The sequence below is a fragment of the Neolamprologus multifasciatus genome, chromosome 13, assembly GCF_963576455.1.
Source record: "Neolamprologus multifasciatus chromosome 13, fNeoMul1.2, whole genome shotgun sequence".
Taxonomy (NCBI): Eukaryota; Metazoa; Chordata; class Actinopteri; order Cichliformes; family Cichlidae; genus Neolamprologus; species Neolamprologus multifasciatus.
In genome coordinates this window covers 23882596-23903533 of record NC_140451.1, presented here as the reverse complement: position 1 = coordinate 23903533, position 20938 = coordinate 23882596, and the positions used below count along the sequence as shown (strand labels likewise).

Here is a 20938-nt window from a genome sequence, read left to right as displayed (position 1 = left end):
ATAATTACAGATGCTGACTCGACTCCATTGTTCCACACTGAATTTTACACTGAAACAGCTGAAATGCAATGTCATGCAAAATGGGTGAGTCAGGATTTGGATATTTTGCAGCTGGGTGGGATAATTAGAAACAACTTCAGAGACAGCAGACGACCAAATAAAAGAGTCTTCAGTTGCCAGTTGCCTTGACAAACTGCAAAGTCTTATATGTATCGCCTGATATAATATTTAAGGGTAAAAGAGATGTATTGTGACAGAGCCAGCAAACTCTTTTCAGACGTTATTGCCTGAACATGTGTTAAGGAGGAGGGAAAAGGGAGAGGCTTCCTTCCTTCACTCCAAGTCACCGGGGAGGGAAGAAGCAAGCGTCACAAACAGAGGAAGAGGGATGGAGGGGGAGAAAGAGGCAAAAAGAAACAAAGGGAAGAAGAAAAGATGAAAGAGGGGAAACACAGGGGAAAAGGGACACTGAGGTGGGGCATGAGAAAATGTGGGATTAAAGAAGGAACAGGGAAAGGAAGAGAAGAAGACAAGGCAACAAGAAGTGCTGGACAAGAGTGGAGGGAGGGGCGGCGCTGGGCTCTGCAGTTTTAACACTTGGGTCATTTCTTCCAAATCTTTCTCCAGCAAAGGCTGGAGAAGCATTATAGAGCTCAACTCATGATACTTGCACGACTTCAAAGCTCAGGCTAAGTCTGGAGTAACAGAGCAAAAAGCAGTCAAACAGGAAACTGACCATGTTTTAACTTCGATAGAGAAGCTCAGAGATCTCAGTATTATGTTAATGATCTTTCAATAAGACCCTGAGAGAAAGAATTCCACTTCTGCTCTTAGTGCTGTATATTCAGCATTTAAAGCACACCACATCATTATGAAGTCGTAATGCAACCATGCAGGACGTATAGATCATTATTATAGCCACCAGGTTCCTTTGCATGTTGACTAAAGTGCATTACAGTTGAGTCTGAGTTTTACTTTAAATGCTGACAGAGCCATAAAACAGATTTAGTTTTGTTTTCATCCAGAGTCATGTGTCTCATCCTCTACCTCACTGCCTTTAAGCCTTCCCATAAAAAGTGTGATTGAACGTGAAGTGCCTACCTTTATGGCTCAACGAACCGACCAAGGACTACAGATGGAAAAAAAAGGCTTTGATTGTAAAAACAAAGCATTCGGGTTCAGTATTTGCCAGTGTTGCATATGAAAAAAGCTCATTAAAATGACTCTGGGAATTAGATACACAAAGAACTCCAACAGATTAACCAATGAACAATCAGTGTTGCAGTTCAGTATGCAGATGAAAGAACACAAACTACTCTGTTCAAACTGTTCAATCTGTAGGTCATAATAAGCTTCAATGTCATTATAAAGCTGTTAAACACTTGATGGTTAGACTGTTTCATTTAAGAGTTTTTTTCCTTTTCTTTCTATTAGCTTCATCTTCATAATCTTCGAAATCTGCATGATTCCTAGTTTGAAATGATAACTTCACTTTTTCAGGGCCTTTGGTGTTGCCCCTCAGACTGCTTTGAGCTGATAGGAAGGCAAGAATAACCCAAATGACCACTTGTTTTAACTTCAAGTATCTAAAAGAGCATCTCTAAAAGTACAACATATGCAACCTTGCAGCAGATGGGCTACAGCAGCACAAAACCACACGGGGTGCCACTCTTACCAGCTAAAAACAGAAAAATTAGGCTCCAGTTTGCACAAGCTCACCAAGAGAAGATCGGACACACATTAACTGGTCTGAAGACGTTTTGATTCTGATTGCAGGGTTAGAACTTAAAAACTTTGAAAGCGTGGATACAGCCTGTCTTGTATTAATAGTTCAGGCTAGTGACAGAGGTCTAATAGTGTGTGGTATAATATATAAAGCATGCCCCGCTGCAAAGTTCAGATCATCTCAAGATGATTTCTTGAACATGACAATGACACTGTCAAATGGCCTCCACAGTCACCAGATCTCAACCCAACTGAGGTCTTGGGACACAGTGAAGCAGGAGATCCACATCACTGACAAATCTTCATGATGACTGCATGATGCTGTCATGTCAATATGCACCAAAGATATGTTTCCAGCACCTTGCTGAATTTATGCTACGAAGACTTAAGGTAGCTGTAAATGTAAAAGGCGGTCAAATCCAGTACTAGCATGGTGCACCTAAAAAACTAGAAAGAAATCTGAAGTCTTCATTAAGGAGATAATTAACTCACTAAGGAGTTACATTAATCCATAATTTAAATAATAACAGGTTTAAACGTAGCTCAGAACTCCAGCACTTCTCATTTATCCAAAATTAATATCTTCTGTAAAATTGCATTTCCTGCTAGCTCTTCATAAAAATGACCAGGCCTACTTGTTGACTCACTGAGTGCTGCTCAACAGCTTCGTGACTGTATTTTCTGTGCTCAGATAGTCATCTCGATCTGGGGTCTACTGTAGGGGGAAATGGTTACAAGTTTAATCTGCGCTCCTTTCGATCATCTCGACCAATGTCAAGTTGACTGCTAAATACATAAAGTCTTCATTACCTAGTTACAACAAGCCAGCCTTTTAAACAGCTCTTGGGTTATACAACACTGCATCCTGTTTTAAGACAGGCTGTTTCACTAGTTTTTCTTTCTGCTATACAACAGTTGGGTGGCAGAGCCAGCGATAAATTTAGAAACCCCCTACACACACACACGGCGTAAAATGATGCAAGAATAAAATGAACACACATCTATTTAGCAAACTTCCACTGGCGTTAACGGTATTTAGCGCAGCGCTTTGTTTGAACTGTGTCGAAGTTATGCGACAGAAATGTGAAAGAACGAAAACAAAAAACGAGAAGACTTCCTGAATAAAGATAGCGGATTGTGTGTGAGAGAGACAAGAGGAAGGGAGACTGCACACTGCACGTATTCACACACACACACACACCACATGTACACACACACACTCACCGCTTGCAGTCTGAGACACGGCAGACACGGCGGTCTGACCCATATTCGGCTTGAGCACCGGGCCGGACCGGGCCCCCAAACCCGCTATCACGGCTCTCTATCTCCGCATAAACCCCGTCCGCCGCCGCCAAGCGAGTTCATTTCAAAAAAAGAAGTTTTTTACGCCGTGATGGCTCAGTCGCTGGAAACTTGGTTCACTCTCTCACTCACTCTCTACTACGTCGTAACGTCCCCTCCCTCCACCACCTCCTCCTCCTCCCCTCCTCCTGTGAGCGGCTGAAAATGCCTCTCATTCCTCTATGCAGATTAGGGACGCTGCTGGGGTCAAAGGGCGAAGGGGTCCGACACCCTCAGCCGCTGGTTTACATCGGCCCAGATCACGAAATGATGGCACCAACCTAGAACTACGCTCCAGTGAAACTTGAGGTGAATGTGACTCAATTATCCTACATAACTATTGTCACAAACCAATATTGTAGCCTTAGTGCACTACACAGCTTTTGTTAAAATTCATATTGTAACTATTGTATCTATCTAACTTTTGTGTATTGTCTTCTTTTTTTTTATTAACCACATTATGCAGTCATTTGCAGTATTATCACACATGTATCCTTGTCACACTTACATGTTTCATATCATCAAACAAATTTTAATATTAGAGAAAAAAATAACGCCAGTAAATACAAAATGAAGTTATTTAATGGCAATTTTATAGAGTATTATAATTATTATTGGGCAGCAGGGTGGCATGGTGGTTAGCACTGTTGCATAACAAGTTCCTGGATGCAATTTCACAATTTCTGTATGTTCAGCCCTTGGTCTATTTTTCAGACATTTGTGGAAGAAGACATAGTTTTAAAGAGCTCCCTGAATTTGAGCTATCATTCTACTGTCACAACAAGTCCATTTGTGAGATTTCTTCCATCCTAGCTATTCCGCAATCACTTGTAAGTGTTACTTTATCAAAGTGAAAGTGTTTCGGGACCATAGCAATTCAGCCACAGATTGGCATACCACGTAAAGTTACAGAGTGGGATTACTGAGAGCTGTGCGTAAAAGATGCCAACACTGCTGATTTAATAACTGTAGCGTTAAAAACCTCCCTTGGCATTAACATGACCACAAAAACTGTGCACCAGGAGCTTCATGGCATAGGTTTCCATGGACAAACAATCACGGAAACCCATTACACTTTCTTAGTCCAGTAAGCTGAGCTGAATAGGTGTAAGGTGTAATGTGTAGGAGGCCCAGTACGTTTGTGTATGTTGTGTATTTGAATATAAATATTTTAACTTGTTTCTCCATCTGTGAATTCTTCACAGAGCAGGCTGGAAAACGTCTCCAGCTAATGCTAAGCTAATGACAGCAACAGAAAGCAATTAGAGTCAGGGGTGAGAAAAGCTGGTATCATGCAAAATTATGTCTGGGCGTGCGCAATAAGTTGTGTGTTGCAGCAGGGCATTTACCTTAAATATTAAATCCAATTTATTTCAACCTAGAGTACTTCCCATAAATGGGTGATGTGGTGGCATGACCTCATTAGAGCCTTTCACATCCTGAAATTTGACTCCGCTGAAGGAGTCCTGTAAGTACAAAATGGTCCAAAATTCCCCCTGTGATCATCGGCCATCTCTGACCTGCAGGTTCCTCTAAAGCCTGAGGTTTGAGATTACAAAGGAGGCTGAAGCAGGTATTAAATCCAAGGGTTAGATTATCTTTTGACCTCAAATGAGTGTGCTCTATAAATATGTATAAATTCTGTGTGTTAGTAACTCAAGGATCACATTTCATGATCCAATGAATCTAGAAAACCAGGTAATTCCAAAGATTTATGACAGATTTTCTTTCTAATGGATGTGCCTGTGAATTTTAAGCAAGTACAGTGTTTCTGGAACTTGTGATGGGTATTTTACAATATTACCCAATATTAAAAATATATAACAAGAAACAAAAAGATAATAATAATGGCATTAATAAGTTGCTGCATTGCTAATATGATATGTAGTGTACTTACTGCACAATACGTCATACAGTATCATTTATAACCTGTGTGGCAGTGCATATCAGTTGTTTTTAGACCAAATTTAAGGTCCTCCTTAGCAAAAAATCCACTCACATTGTATTTTATAGTCACACTCTCTAAATATTATTTTATTGACATTCCAGCAGCCCAATAGTACCATCTAGCACAATAATTAAACATCTGAGAGCCTATCTCAGAAACCAGGCTTGGGAAATGACAATATATTTAGCTTACAGTCTATAATTAATACATAAATGAGCTTACAGTCCAGCTCCAGAGGAAAAGCAGTAGGCTTTACCCTGCAGGAAATTTACTATTAAAAAGGAAGATGACAGTAGTGAATCTTGAACCAACCCAGCAGTGAGTCATTCAAAAGAGCGCAAAGTCAGTCAAGTGTTGTCATTAGGTGCTCTACTTGCAGCACACACAAGTAATATCTGTTTAATATTAGACACAAGAGCACACATCACTGCTCAGCGACAACTGTGGCAAACTGAGTCAAACGCTGCCACTGACTCTCAACACGAGAGTCAACTAACGTGTGTGTGTGTGTATGCATGTGTGACTGTGTGTGTCTGTCTTTGTGTGTGTGTGTGTTTGTGTTTATAGAAGAGAAATCGCAAGAGAAAGAGAGCTCTGGCCATCATTACTGTCAACACAGTGTCAGTTGAGACATTGCAGAACACGGCTTGACAGAAATAAGCCATTAGTACACACGATCCCTCCCACTCTACACACACAAACACACACAGACACACACAGCAGCAGCATGAGCAAATTAAACTTGCCTGATCTGTACACGAAACGACTTTCCATTTGGGCCAAGACTGCCATCTAGTGTTAAGCAAAGTAAGCATAAGCAAACTGACTTCAGGTTAACTGGGAGGTGATTTGTCACAAAGTTGTTCTTGTCCCATTCATAATTCTGTTTCTATGTGGCAGTGCTGCCCTCGCTCCCTGATCCCATTTCCCCATAAGTCATTAAACATGCAGTCCTGGCATTTAAGCAGCCACAGCACAGAGAACATTGTTCTTAAGGATTGTGGCAGAATGAGAAATAAAGCCAACATTGACCTTTAAACAAAACTAATTTTGGAAGTTTTGTTACAAAAATGAAGCAGTGTATGGATTTTGTGTGTGTGTGCAGACTCACTCACCACTTCTTGTCTGCTCTGATTCAATAAAACCCAAATTACCTGCCCTTTGATTGTGGCTTATTTCAACCTAACTCTAACTCAGTTCTTAAGGTGACACGGATGCCATCAAGTCAAAAGAATATGTGACATTTGCTTGATCCACCATATTAACAAATGACCCCTTTCAATTGCTTTTGTGCTAGTAGCATGCAGTGTTACCATTCAATATACATTTAGCTTTGGAGCTGCCAAGTCAACCACACAGTTATGGGGCAGTCATTAGCGAATCAGATGGAAATGGATAATTGAACAGGAAGGAAGCCGGTAAAGAGGTGGGAAGATAAAAACTGAGAATGAGAATGGAAGTACTTAGAGAGGTTAACAGCAGAATATGACTATGTTAGCACTTACTGGGAGGTAATGTCATTTACACAATGTACCCGCAACACATACTGAATTTGGAGCACATTTACACGTGTTAAAGGACAGAGATAATACCACTGAGAACACACACACACTGATTTCCAGACAAGACAGCACAACATTCAGTCTCAGAGTCTTTTCACTGGTTCCTTCAGTTCCCATAATCCAATGATTCTTATGTTTTTGCCTACACCACATTTTTTAAATTAATTATTAACAGTGAAAAAGATCCGTGTTGCATTTCAGTTAAATGTCAGCACAATAGCATGAGGTAACTTTTTTCCATAGATAAATGATATTCATTGAACAGTATTTTCCATTTGGTCATCCACCCACAGAGGCTCTATGCCCCACCAGTGGAACCATCCACATAGATTCAGAATAACTGAAATAATGCACAGAGATGCACATATATGGACTCTGTCCAAAATGGATCAGAGTCAGACATGCATTAGCTAATTAGCTAAAAAAGAATGAAAACTGAGCCAAAAAAGATTTGAAGATAATGAATCCTTATCCAAAACAAGCTTGATTTCAGCTCATCCCAACAAAAAGACATGAGACGTCTAAAAGGATAAAGATGCTGTCATTTTAAACATTGACTACTGAGTTTATTGTATGTGCGTGGTTTCATGGTTACACACAAGGTTACATAGATTAATGTTAGCATGTATGGTGGGATTTTATATTTTAATGTACGCCTTTATGCATTTTTATGTATAGTTATTTTTAATTCTATATTTTCAAATGGGTGTCTCTGTTCTCAGTGCAGGACAATTTTCATTTTTGAATTTCATGAGCTTTATCATTCACTGCCCATCTGCCTTAAAACACACACACACGCACGCACGCACGTACATGCGCTCACACACTACTTGGGTATCATTTATATTGTCTTGACCCTGCCTGAAACCATCAAGTACAATTAAGACACCATGATGACAAAGAGTAGAGCTTGTGTTGCCTCTAGAACCAGACAGACAAATATCAGCTGACAATAGCAGACATTATGTATGTTTCCAATAGAGATGCCCTCATCCTGATGTCACACCAGCTGGTTTATTGACCACCATGTGCACTTGAATTCTGGAGTCAGAAGTGACCGTATTTGGATAAGGTGGAGCTGGTGACCCTGGAAACCTGATTCGAAGTATATACCTTTCTTTGCAGTTTAATACACACTTACTGATGGGATTCATTTCTAAAGGATCACAAGTTCATTGAAGGAGTTCAGACAATGAGATTATATAGAATTTTTTTTTTACATTATATTGATTTAGTGTTTCATGAAAACAGTGATTTTTTTAGTGACTTTATTTCAAGGGATTGCGAGGCACCTCTGCAGGGGCTTCACTTCTCTGGCCTGGTGGCTATATTTTTACTTTTTCTGTTAATGCTAGGCCTTCAGTGCTGCCACTTTCAGTTCTTCAGCTTTAAGTGTGGGGTTTCTTTGCTTTAATGTTTGGTTTTATGCAAGTATCACTAACAAGTCAAAGTGTCAGTAACCAGATCTCAATCAGACTGAGTTCCTGTAACTTGTTTCCAAACTGCTGGCTTAATCTGAGCATCCCATAAACGCCCGCATACATACTGTTCCTTTGTTCACCCGTAGTTATTCTGCCATAGGCCTCGTCTCCTGGGGGCTTCCCATGACACAGCGCTTCTTCCTTATCGAACTCTTTCCACTCTCTATTCATACACCCCTTTGCATTTAATCATTAGTTATTATCAATCTCTTGCTCTCCTCCACAGCATGTCTTTTGTCCTGTTTCCCTCTCCTCACCCCAACTGCTTATGTCAGATGGCTGTCCCTCTGGTTCCGCTGGTGGTTTCTTCCTCTTAAAAGGGAGTTTTTCCTTCCCACTGTTGCCAATCGCTTAGTCATTGGGGATTTGTCTAATTGTTGGTGTTTTCTCTCTATTATTGTAAGGCCTTTCTTTTACAATATAAAGGGCCTTGCTGTGATTTGGCACTACATAAAATGAACTGAACTGAGCAGTGAAATGACCAAAACATGCCCTGAAAGCAGCATCACCACGTTTCACACGTAAACTACCCGAAAAACAGATTACTGATCAGACGCAAGATTTTGATTAGATGAAATTAATACTTGTGCTGTAAATCTGTGCAAGATTTTTAGGGATTTATTTGAAATCAAGAGTACTCAGCTTTGAGTATGAGAATGAATCTCTCAAGGTAACACCTCAGGAAATGGACTCTGCTTGTCCTGACACTAAATAACTGAGATTAACAGAGGGAGTCTGACCAATTCTCTGACCGGAACAGCAAAAGGAGAGACAAGAAAAGAGAAGGGGGCAAGGGGCCAGAGGAAAGGAAGAGAGTCATCAAATATTAAGTAGTAGCCTCAGCAGAACAAGAGATAATAATTGTTTAAGTGCTTCTTTTCAGAGCCTTTCTCCCCTCCCCTTGATTTATTTATTAAACAAAGTTTTTTCCCCCCAGAGCACAGTCTAAGAAAATTGTCCTAACCTAATATTATTTTGCGCTTTCATAACTCTGTATATGTGGCTGTCCTTTACATGCACAGCACAACCAGTTTAAGGAGTTCTATGTGAAGTTCACCTAATGGATTTTCTGTGTTATGATTGAACTAACCTTTTTAAGAGTCAGTGACGGGACTTGTCTGAACCAGGATCATGATTCAGACTGCAAACTGTCATAACAGTCAGGTGTGACTCAGCCAGGAACAGGCCCTGTTATACCAGCAAACTAAGCTGGGAAGAGAGGAACTTATTTTAAATGGTCTCAGTGTAAAACTAGTCAATCTCTGTAGTTCTGTGATGTTTCATTCATTTAAAATAGTGTCTGTAAAATATATGATCAGCAACATTTACAGTATCTTATTCATCTTTGCCAGGTTTGATAATATTCAGCAGAATTCAGTAAAACAGCATTTTTTTTTTTTGCATAGACTAGGAGATTTTGCAGTATTAAACCACCTTAAATCATTTTCTCATTCAGCATATTACTATAGCCAGATTTTCGTGCATAATTAGAATTTTTTTAAATAAAATTTCCAGAAAAAACATGAAAGATAGTCTTAATTATTGAACAAATACTGCGCAGCTCTGCTGTACAATAATCTTAAGGGTTGGGCACACTTATTTTCCAAATGGATCGTTAAAACATTACAGAAACTGACAGTGTGATAAGATCTCATTGTTGATTGAATAAGTGCCAGTCAAACCTCAAATGATGGAAAACAGTTCTCTCTAATACATCAATGTTGAAAACAAAGTAGAAGAAGCGGTTAAGAAGAAACTTGGTAATTGCGTTTGTTTCATGTAATAACTTGAGAAAGCCTTTGCCTCATCAGTTTGGTGCAGCGGAAGCTGGACTTTTGAGTCACGTGTTTCGTGTATGTCAGCATTTACCCATTAAGACTGCTTCCATTGCACTGTAACACATTTTGATTCCTTCAATATGCCAACTTTTTGGTCAGCACCAAGTGTGGATACAGTTTTAGTGTCGGTAGAGGGAGGCCTTTAGTGAACTTTCACTTCAAACTTACTTCTTCTTTCATTAGGTTTTTACAGTACATAGCCACTAAGTACTGAGAAAGAATTTCCAGTTTTACAGGTTTTTTCCTGCTGATAATAAAAAAAAAAATATCATAGTTTAATATTGGACAAATGTAGCTCATGATCATCTCATCCCTGCACAACGGATGTAAGTCTCAATACAGTATCTGAATCTAACTAATATCCAGTCTTATAAACACAAGTTTGCCTATTCTCTCCACTCTCAACCCTCTTATGTACCTAATAAAAGCATTTTTAACTGGTAATATTAACTGTACAATATTATAATGCAACAATACAGTAAAGGCTACTGTCATCCCTCTTTCCATCTGCCAGCAGGCTTGTCTGAAATCTGATCTCTTGTTTGTTGTATTCTGTTTGGCACAACCCATAAGCCGCCATCACTGCTAAAATGTTGCCTGTATAAATCAATAGTTGACATCCTGCCAGACAGGCAGCCAGAGAGCTTAAGAGAACGTGAGCTTAAGAGAGGTGAAAGAGAGCGAGAAAGGCTGAGAAAGAGGCACAGATGAGGACCAAAAGAGCTGAAGGAAAGACCATTAATGTCCTGTGGGGTCTTTAATAATAACCATAAAATAATGGCCACCGTGGCAGGAAAATGTAAGAGCAACTGCACGTACGAGGAAATGGCAATGGCACGACTGTTTTAAAAGTGTGTGATGTGAAGGCTTAAGAGGACACAATAGTCTAACTATATAAGGCTAGATTTACCCAAGAGCTGCTGTTAATTACAAAAACAGCTGTCCTAAGCACGTCAGTCATGTTTGCTCAGTTGTGTTGTGTGGCTGTTAGTGAGGACATTGCTTCTCTTTTGAAGGCTAAACATGGTTTGTTTTAGAGTAGACTCGCCGCTTGATGATGATCCTTTGGCCATTGTCCTGCTAGCTCTTACTGACAGTAAGAGCTGTTTTGAAAAGGGTTACTTAAAAAGGTTAGATACCATAAAACAGTTTAGGTTTAAAATACAGGATAAATAATAAAACATCTTCTCCCCTATGATGATATCTTAGTGGCTCAAAGAGTGACATGAGGATCATTCTCTTTAAAAACGTAAGAGAGTTGTACTGATTTATCTGGTGTACCTGTCAAACAAGTACGCCAATCTGTCAGTCTGAAACTATGCTGTTTTACCAGGTCAATTCTCCTCTGTAATTTAAGTATTCATGTTTGAGAGAGGAACACAAACAAGCACAGTGGCATTTGTGGCATAACTGAAGTTAGGTGTGTGTGGTTTTCCCCCCTCAGAAAGGTCATCACAACTTTAGCAGCTGAGTGCAGAGGTTGTTGTGTTATCAACAGTCTGTAGGAGTCTAACCTGCATCGATATAGTGCAGACTGCAGACACAGTAGTAAATGACTCATGTTATACAAGCGTGTGCAAATCTGCAGACTGACCTTGTGTTTTCTCTAAAACACATGCATTCAAGAGTGGGCAGAGGAAATATATCCACACAGTAGCACTATGACCAACTATGGTCTGTGCAAACATATGCATATGAATGCACGCACACACGCAGATGCTGCTTTGCATTGCAAAACACTGTTTTACAAATTCACCGCAGCAATAATATTTTGTGTACTCATTTGGGTCTCAGCACAAGTCTGCCAGTGAAGGCAAAATCACACAATGGTTAAAGCAGTTTATTGTAAAGCTTACCTAGGACAGCAACAATCGTCTTTGTTCAAAATTTCTGGCTTGATTTATTGACGCATGACAGCAGGGGCTTTGGCTATTAAACACTGTGATATGTTATGACAACCTCAGCAAACAGTAATTAAACTACATTAGATAACATGGGACTGATATAGCCTGCCTGCCCCCTCCTGTTGTGTGTGACACCAACCAATGTACAGACTTACCATTTTCATGTTGGCTAGCACACCCAAGATGGCTTCCAGCCAAGCACATTAGGAATTATTATCCTTAATAAGTTTTCTATTCTCTATAGAAATATTTATAACAAAGTTACAGCCATTAGATGCAGTCTTCACTCAGTCATATGAGAAACCCTAATGCTATAATGCAACTGTGAACAGACTTCCAAAGCAATCATTTCTTTTTACATTAAGCACAGAACGATCGGTGCTTCATGAGCACTGCCAAAAACTCTTTCTGTCATCAACAAATCTGAACCTACCAGGACACTAGAGGTATAGTTAAGCGAAGATACGGAAACCCTTAATGTCATTTAGTCCTCTACGACACTCAATAACAATAGGATCTTATTAATATCCCAAACAGATGCTTGAGACTTAAGTTTTCATGCATATACTGCATGACTGGGTGTTGTCACTGGTATGCGCTGCATATTTATTTTAAATAATGAAACAAGGCAAAGCGTTACTAGAATAACTGCTCGAGCCTGAAGAAAGTCAGACTCTCATACAAAAGTTGCAAAATAATTAAAGGCTTTAATAATGGGGACATTAAAGCGCTATATGACCCCCATTTATTTCCCCCACTGTGTGCTCATTTCTTTCTTCAGGCTAAACGTGAGCATTTTAACCAGAGTGTTTCATAACTCAGGTGATACAGACCCAGGATTTACAGCCTATGCCTACACTTAACATGTAAAGCAATCCTAGGCTAACAGGTGACAACCAAAGCAAAGGACAGCATGTTAGGTGAAGACCCAGTAGCTTCTGCTACTGCTGCACAGACACACAAAGTCAGAGAGACACTGGATCCTTTAAAAAATAGAAAGATATACAAGGAAGTACAGCTTATTATATAAGGAGGAAACTTACCATCATGTTCCATGACTTGACCCAGGGAATATTATCAGCCGTTTGAGTTGATCCTTGCCTCTTCCAGACACACAGCCTCTCTGCCTCCAGCCCTCCCCCTTGCCAGCTCCCCCTCCCTCTTTCTCACCGTCTGCCTGCTTTTCCTATTCTTTCTCTCTCTCTCTGTTCCTGTATTACCCTCTCTGCCTCTCTCTCTCAGTCTCTCTACACTGTCTGCTACTCACTTGCTCCTCCTCCTCCATTCCTCCCTCCCATCTGCATCCCTTCGCTCCAATAAAGACCATTAAAAGTTAATGTTTGTTTCCATCTCAGGTCCTCGTTCTCTCTCCCAGTCCCATCCTGCGTTTATCTCCATCAACCTGCCAGTCAAGTTTTTCCTTCTTCTTATGGCTACCCAGTCTGGCTCCATGCTCATCTATTTTTTTTTTAAACTCTACCCCATCCCCATGGGCTAAAACCCACAGTGACGTAAAGGGGAAGGAAGAAAAAGAAGAAGCAGAAGAAAAACATGGCACAGCAGATGCAGTCATTCAAACACACACTCGCATAGTAGAAAAACTACATAGAATTCATACACGCCAGTCCTAATAATCTATCTAATGCATTTTTACTGATGTATACTGTTTGTTGAAATTGCTAATGCTTTGGCAATTGCATACCTAAACTTCCATCCCAGTAAATCAAACCAATATGAACTGAATACCTGCATGGGTTTTCTCTAGGTTCCTCCTGCAGGTCAAAGACATGAACTGCAAGAGCTGAACTCAGGGGTGGGCAATTAATTTTCTCAAGGGGTCACATAAGAAACGGGTTGTTTTGGAGTGCGCCTATAAGTTTATAAGAGATAAAATTAGTATTAAGCAGAATAAGGTAACTCAGTTCTGCTTAATTGATATTACGCAAAATTGGATTGACCAAATGGGTGCACTCCTCCACAACAGTCCCAGTTTTTTTGGGGAAAATAAATTTCCTGGTGATTGTAAGTTGTAAGTGTGTGGTTGTCAGTCTCTCTGTTTTAGCTTCATGATGATGAACTGCTAGTGTGTACCCCAATATCAGCTTGGATAGGCTCCAATGCTTGTGACTCTGAGTTGAACAAGTAGTTAATATAATAAATGGTTGAATTGAAAGGGAAATAAGAGAAAAATAAACAAAAGGTAATGTACTGTGTATATAAATATGTCTCAAATGCAGTGATATAAAGCATCATAAAAGCCACAAATTGCATAGGTCAAGCACACGTCATGTGCTACCCATGAAAACAAAAAACAATAAGAAAAAAACACTTCCTCATACCAGCTTAACCACCATGGCCATAACTCAAGAAATCATACAGTAAAGCCTAAAGCAAAACATTAATACATGAGAGTCAGAACTGAACACACATATGAAACCTGAAAGGGGAAAGAGGAGTGCAAACACACAAGTCTTAGGGCATAGGTGAAACTAATGAGAAATCAAAAAGGAAGCAAAAACATCAGAGATGCACAAAAAACTCTTTACCAAAATAAAACAGGAACTGAGAATGATTAAAAACAAGAAAACAAACAGACACATAAACAGAGGTAGACAAAAACCAGGAAACACACTAGGAGACATTAGGAAAATATGACAACCAGAAACCCAAGAATGGATTTCAGTTAAATGAACAGGGACCGTGACCATGACACACTATTATAATCCCCTTAAAAACGGAAAAAAAAATTCCACACTATAACAGAGGAATGGAAAGACAAATGTGGTCATATTTCACAAGGTTTTCAGATACTGAATTTTTACTGTCCACCTCTTTAATTAATTAATTACCAAGTATTAAGGACACACACTGAGTCTGAAAAGACATGGATGTAAACTGCAGCTGTCTAGTGGCCTTTTTTTCCTCCTTGTTTTAACCCCATTTATGGCTTATAGAATATTACTGCTTAATTAAGAAGACAGCTGAAGACTGTGGCCCAACAACAAGAATATAAAAATAACATTTGTGAGAATCATATCTCTATAAAAATCAACAAACATACTCACACACAATGAGAGAGAGTCAGGTGAGGGCAGGTAGAATAAAAAATGCAAGAAAGATGAAGTGCCATGGCCTCTGGTCTGGTTCCAAGGTTTTTGGGTGGTTTTGTTGTTTTCACTCTTGTTCTAGCACTTCACATTTTTCATTATGTGTTCTTGATTCTTGCTTTGATTTCTATCTAAATTCAACATTTCTTTATCTTTGTTTCGTGTATTTGCTGTATTCCACTGAGGAGTCTAAGTTTTATTTCATCTAGATTATTATCGTTATTATTATTAGTAGTAGTCTCCCTAGTGTCTATGTTTATGCCTCCCTCTGTGTGCCTTTGTTCCTGACTTCTTATTAAATGTTTCTATTAAATTTTGTGTTTGGCTATTTCCTGTTTTACTTTGAAGGTTAGTTCTCTTTTTCCCCCGACTGTTTTTACCTGCTGTTAATTGTTTCCTCTAGTGTTCTGCCTGCATCCCCAATTAGTGCTCTGTGTTTATATATAGCTCTGTGTTCCTCCTTTGTCTGCAAGTTCATCTGTTATGCTCCTCAGTGTGCTCAGTCTCTGTGCTCATCATGCCACTTTGGTTCTATTTGTGCCTTTTGGGACTTTGTTAATGTTCAAGTTTCTTATCAGCCTTTTGTTGCCAAGCCTGCTTGGGTCCTTTCCTCATCGCTTTCTGTGATACTAAGAGCCAGATAGATGGTTATTTCCTCTCTCTTCGTCTCTCCCATTTACACACACACACACACACAGGCGCGTGCACTAAATAATTAATAAATAAATATTAATAAATAAAATAAATAAAATAAATAAGTTTTATATCAACAAAAGTTAGGATATATTGCGTGTCTCTTTTAGATATCTGCTGCAAATTTATGTTGGCTGTGCACATCTATACTAAGTACAGGTGATTTTTAATTTTCTGTTTATTATAAAGCATAGAGCATGATAAAATGTGCTGATGGACTGAGAATAACAGATATGCGTGTGTGCATGTGTGCGTGTGTGTGTGTATGTGCGTGTGTGCATGTGTGCGTGTGTGCGCGTGTGTGTGCGTGTGTGGTTTTGTGTGTGTGTAAGCCAGTGTAAACAATGTAAGTTAAGTGGACTGAGAACAAATATGGTGTCCACACACAAACATTAGTGCTACGTGTCAAGTGTCAGTATTTTCCTGTATTATTATATTTGACTCTCTTATTATTATTTAATTCTGTTCTCAAATGATATTTTTTTATACATACATATAATTTATCTATCTTATACCTGTATTTTTTATCACTAGTGTCTCTCTTCTGCTGGATTTTTTAATTAACATACAGAGTGATTATGTAATTCCCACTTCACGCTTAAACATACACTTGCTGTATGTAAACATCATTATTAGAGGCTGTGCAGAGTAATCATCCTGCTCATTTGCAGCCGAGGCGTTTCAACATATATTAATAAAGTTAAAGGCTTATTAAGTAACAGCACAGAGTTACTGTTAGACAGATGGAGGGGGAGTAAGAAACAGAGAAAGTGAGACTTTGACTTTTGATTCAGTCCAATGAAAGGGCTCCCAATAAGCGAGAAGAACAGAAACTGGCTCATCAACTCCAGTAACACCCACCCACACAGGCACACGCATGATCACACGGAAAAGAAGCGAATAGATTAAAAAAGCATTAAACTGCCAGTATCTAACAAGATAATCAAAAAGAGATGCAGTCTTATTCTCTTTTTCACAGTTTAATGTGAGAGCAACACATAAAGTCCATCCAAAACCTTACCAAGGCTGAGTGTGAGTATTAAAAAGGAAAGAAAATCAGTTTCTTAATATTAGCATTCAAAGAGTGTTCGTGAAGATTTCAGGGAATGTATTAAAAAACCAAGACAACAGAGCTGATCCAGAATAATTATTGGATTTGGAGTTGCCTTTTGTTTGTCTGCTGGTATAATCATGAGGTCGTTTAAAATGCAGCAACAGCAGGCCAACAGGTTCTGATGAACTGCGTTTGGAATGTCCCTGTAGAGCAACACATAGGAGAGTTTACTGAACGTATGGCTTACTCACACTTCACTACTGAAAATGAAATAAGTTGTGCATCTGACACTGCTGCAGTCAAGGTTTGGTTAGATTTAAACACAAACTCAAGTTGATCAGGGATTAGGCAAGCTTGGTGATTTGGTATTAAATTATTAGTAAAAGAGGGTGGGCCAAATGTCAGTGATTAATCCTGTTAAAAGCAAACACTGACTGTTAGTTAAAATAGTATGTTCTGTAGATCCATTCTCTGTATTGGCTTCTATGGAGAGCTTCTATATAGGCATTACAACTAGCTTCTCTTCTGCTAGCATGTTAGCTAATGTAACCTTTTATTTTTATTTTTAATATTCCAAGATTAACATTCATTGCAATCCTTGGTATGGGAGTATCGCCTATGTGACTTTTCTGAACAAATTTAAACTGTTTGACGGCTTGAACTGGATGTCACACCTGGGGGGGCTTGTTGAAAATGGGTCAAAAGGCATCTTAAGTTATAAAAGATATAAATTTGTTCTTAAAAATATGCCACTGATATCATATGTTAAAATAAAGCCTGGTTCCAGAGCTGTAGGCTAGGTTTTCAATATTTTTAAACTTTGATGCCAGAAACCAGAGTTAACCATTACCTAATGTCTTGCTTTGCTCAAAACAGGTATAATCACAATGACCCTTTGAGAGCTCGCTGACGTGTTGTTTTTAGGGGTGGAATTACTGCCTCACAGCAGGGTCATTGATAAATTCAAATGTGATGGTATTATGTAAAAAACATATATCATCATAAATGTAGCTGAAACAAGGTGGTTGTATTTTGCTACATACTAGCCATAGTCAAATAAGTCGATAGATCCTAAACTGTGGTCTACATTTGGTTACAGACAGATTCCTTCTGCTGCCCCATCACTTGGCACACATTTCATGACATCGCTACATCTATCTGTTGTAATTGGAATAAAAAAACAATACATTTCACATTAAAATATTTTCTTTTTAGAAGCTTTCAATTGACACAACAAATATTAAACCAAAACTCCTTTCTTTGATTCGTCTATCTCCAGGATTTAGAAATTGAGCTCTCAACAAAATCTATTAAAAATTAATGATTTAGTGCTTTCCAATTCCATTTGAGACTTTTGAAAAGGAAACGCCGAATGTGGTTATAATAAGTGAACACTGCAACATAGTTAAAGATGGTGTTTTTATTTGCTCCAAAAACCAAAACCATAACTTTTTTGGGCATGTCAGTGGCTGCTGCAGAAGCCACATCGGTAGCTAAAGATGTGTGGGCAGTGAAGGGGGAAGGGCAGCTCACTGCATTTCAGTACATTTTAACAAGCAGTTATCGCAGGCTAAAAGGGTCTGTAATCAATGTAATTTCGAGGCAAGTACCCGCAAGAAGCCAAGCTACCAGAAAGCTGACACTCCTCTGTTGTCTTCTTTGCTTTGGTCCTCTCCTCCTCCTTAATCATCCAGTCCTTGCATCCCTTTCTGCCTCCTCTCTGCTCTTCGCTGATTTCATAATGTTCCCTTGTCTGCATTCAAATGCCTCACTTGCTTTGCACTCTTTGGTCTGTTTGTTCACTGTTGCTCTTCTTTGTCTTAATTCGTACTTTTTGTTCTTGGCCTTTCCTTCTATCTTTCTCCTCTATTTTCTGGCCTCTTGTACCATTTTATCTCCTCCTCTACTTTATCCCTCTCTAATTAGGACAGCGAAACAGTACCCATCTGGAGGACAACATATTATTTACAAAGTACATCAAAGGCCATCTTAGCATGCGCATTATCCACATATAACCTAAGAGCCATGAAGTGCATTGGTGTACATGCTTTGTTATTCTTATGTACATTCAGGAAGTGATAGAAAATTACACCAAAAATTAAACTGGATCTTTTGTCAGTCTTTATTCAGACCCACTTTACTCAAAAACTTTCTGCCTCGATTTTGCTCCGGTTACAATTTAGCCACATAATATCTCACAAGACTGTGGTTTCTTATTCGTTTTTAAAGGGAATGCTTAGAGAGTTCACTTTTACTTAAAAGAGCCTATTTTGTTTTATCATTTAATTATGCTTCCTGTTGCCTAGCATGTTCTCAAGTATGTGGGCGGCATTTCCTTTTGATTCTCATTTATTTTATAAACAAACCATACTTAGCATGAAAAGAACATCCCTCCCTTCTGCCATTAATCATGCTAATATTCCCCACCGGAGCAATTTTATATTGGGAAGGGACATTTCTCAGAAGCTCGATCAACTTCATCCCTTCTAGTCAAAAAAAAAAAGAAAAGAAAAAAAATATGATTCTGTAAAATGACAGATATGGTCTGTGTCATGTGTACTACACTATTTCTAATCTCACATCATCTCAGTCAAAATAAACCCAGCCTCCCACCATCAGGCCACACCTGGGTGACGTAATACGTTTGAGTTGATGTGTGCTGTTTTTAAGGATCATTGTTAGGAAAGGTGAAATAGCGCCCCCTGTTGCTACAAATCGTTCAGTTTACAATATAGTGTGTTTTGTACACATTGCAGTCATTATATAGTCTAAACCGGTTGTTTGGAACCTTACATATGTTTAACAGATTTGAGTGAAGATTACATATGTAAGGGCACTTATAAGAAATATTTAATAATCTTGCATCGACCCAACTGGTTAAAGTCAAAATGCAAACTGGCAGGAGACATAAATAACTTTGGGCATCTATTTTCTTAACGGCTCCACTCTACAATCATTTCCTGTAATTACAGCCTAACGGTAAACACAGGACACTTCCTGTGGCAACTGTAGACAAGCAATATAACTATTAACTATTAACGCAAATGTTATTTGTATGCTATAATGAATTGATCCAATTTAAGAAGAAAAAAAAGTCCTCACCAAAAGACAGTGAATTAATAAATGTTATGTCTGCAAACTGTGTCAGAGCAGAGGGAGGCATGTGAATTGGTCAAACAGCACGGCTCCAAGTTAAAACAGTGTAGATGACTGATAGGAAGTGGTTCAAACCACTAACGCAGTATATAGGCCTGCAAGCCACGGGCTTCAGGCAGCAAAACCGTGACAGTGACATTTAAGAAAGTCACCGCGGACACATGGTTAACACAGTGAAAGAGGTCTCACACTGCATCATTTTAACACCCTCTCCCCGAGTATTGGTTTTACATTTTACCTCTGAGACCTTTCGATATCTAATACCCAAAGAAATAACCGCCATTGTTATTATACTGAAACTGCACACTTGCTAACTTCAGTTACTGGTGAATTTAATTATGTGTCACACCCTGACGTGACAAAGACGATCTCCATGCAATTTATTGTGTAACTTTGAGGAAAAAAAAATAGGTGTATCCACTATATGGTTATGAATTACAAGTGACAACAAAGCAGTGAATTACTACGATAATTATTGTGTTCTATGAGCATTAAATGTATGAACAAGAAAGCAGAATTAAGTATAAAACAAAACAAACAAACAAAAAACTGGCTTCTTTATTTGCTTTTTTTTTTTTTTAATTCAGCCCAAAATGTGAGAGGAAGAGATACGACAACTATTTTGGGTTGGAGAACAGGAAATCAGAGGAAGCAATTTGGAGATGTTGTCTAGCAAGACGTAACTGTTATAACTTGCATAACCTCAACTGTTGATTAAAGAAAGCTAGCTGAAGCCTATTTTGTGCTTATTAAGCACCTCTGTCTCCAACTTTCTTATTCTTTTTTTTTTTCTTGGCCCACTCGTGAGAGGTCTCTCCTACCTGAGCGGGCTCCCCGGAGCTTGAACAAAACTCTAGCTCGAAATCCGGAGGTATCACTCTGAGAGCGGCACCTGTGGCGGGGCCACAGCTGTGGAAAAAGCTTCATCTCCCGGTAGGTATCCCCCTCCTCTTCGTCGGCCATTGTCGCCTCGTTTGTCAACCCGCCAGGCGAGGGGAGTAACAAGTTCACAGTGAAGAGAAAGCGAGAAACCTCACAGGAACCTGCTGAACATCAGCACACCGTCAGCTCCTCCTCTTCAAAGTTTTCTTAGCCCGCAGACAGTACGTGTTCCTGTGTTTGTTCACGC

The 20938-nt window shown here is 39.1% G+C and overlaps 1 protein-coding gene across 4 annotated transcripts in view; it reads right to left on the bottom strand.

The window, feature by feature from the left end:
* The window catches only part of phactr2 (phosphatase and actin regulator 2), a 41581-nt gene extending 20702 nt beyond the window's left edge, over positions 1–20879 (bottom strand). The window contains exons 1-2 of one of the 4 annotated variants that reach the window (XM_085182687.1): positions 14129–15599; positions 12843–13772 (exon numbers count right to left, since the gene is read on the bottom strand). In XM_085182687.1, the coding sequence (XP_085038813.1) occupies positions 12843–12855 (13 nt within the window). In that variant the 5' untranslated portion in view covers positions 12856–13772; positions 14129–15599. Of the gene's footprint in view, positions 1–2949; positions 12809–12842; positions 13773–14128; positions 15600–20630 lie in introns of those variants that run through there. The other 3 variants (XM_085182685.1, XM_085182688.1, XM_085182686.1) reach the window with 3 other exon arrangements.
* Between the last annotated feature and the right edge of the window lie 59 nt (positions 20880–20938).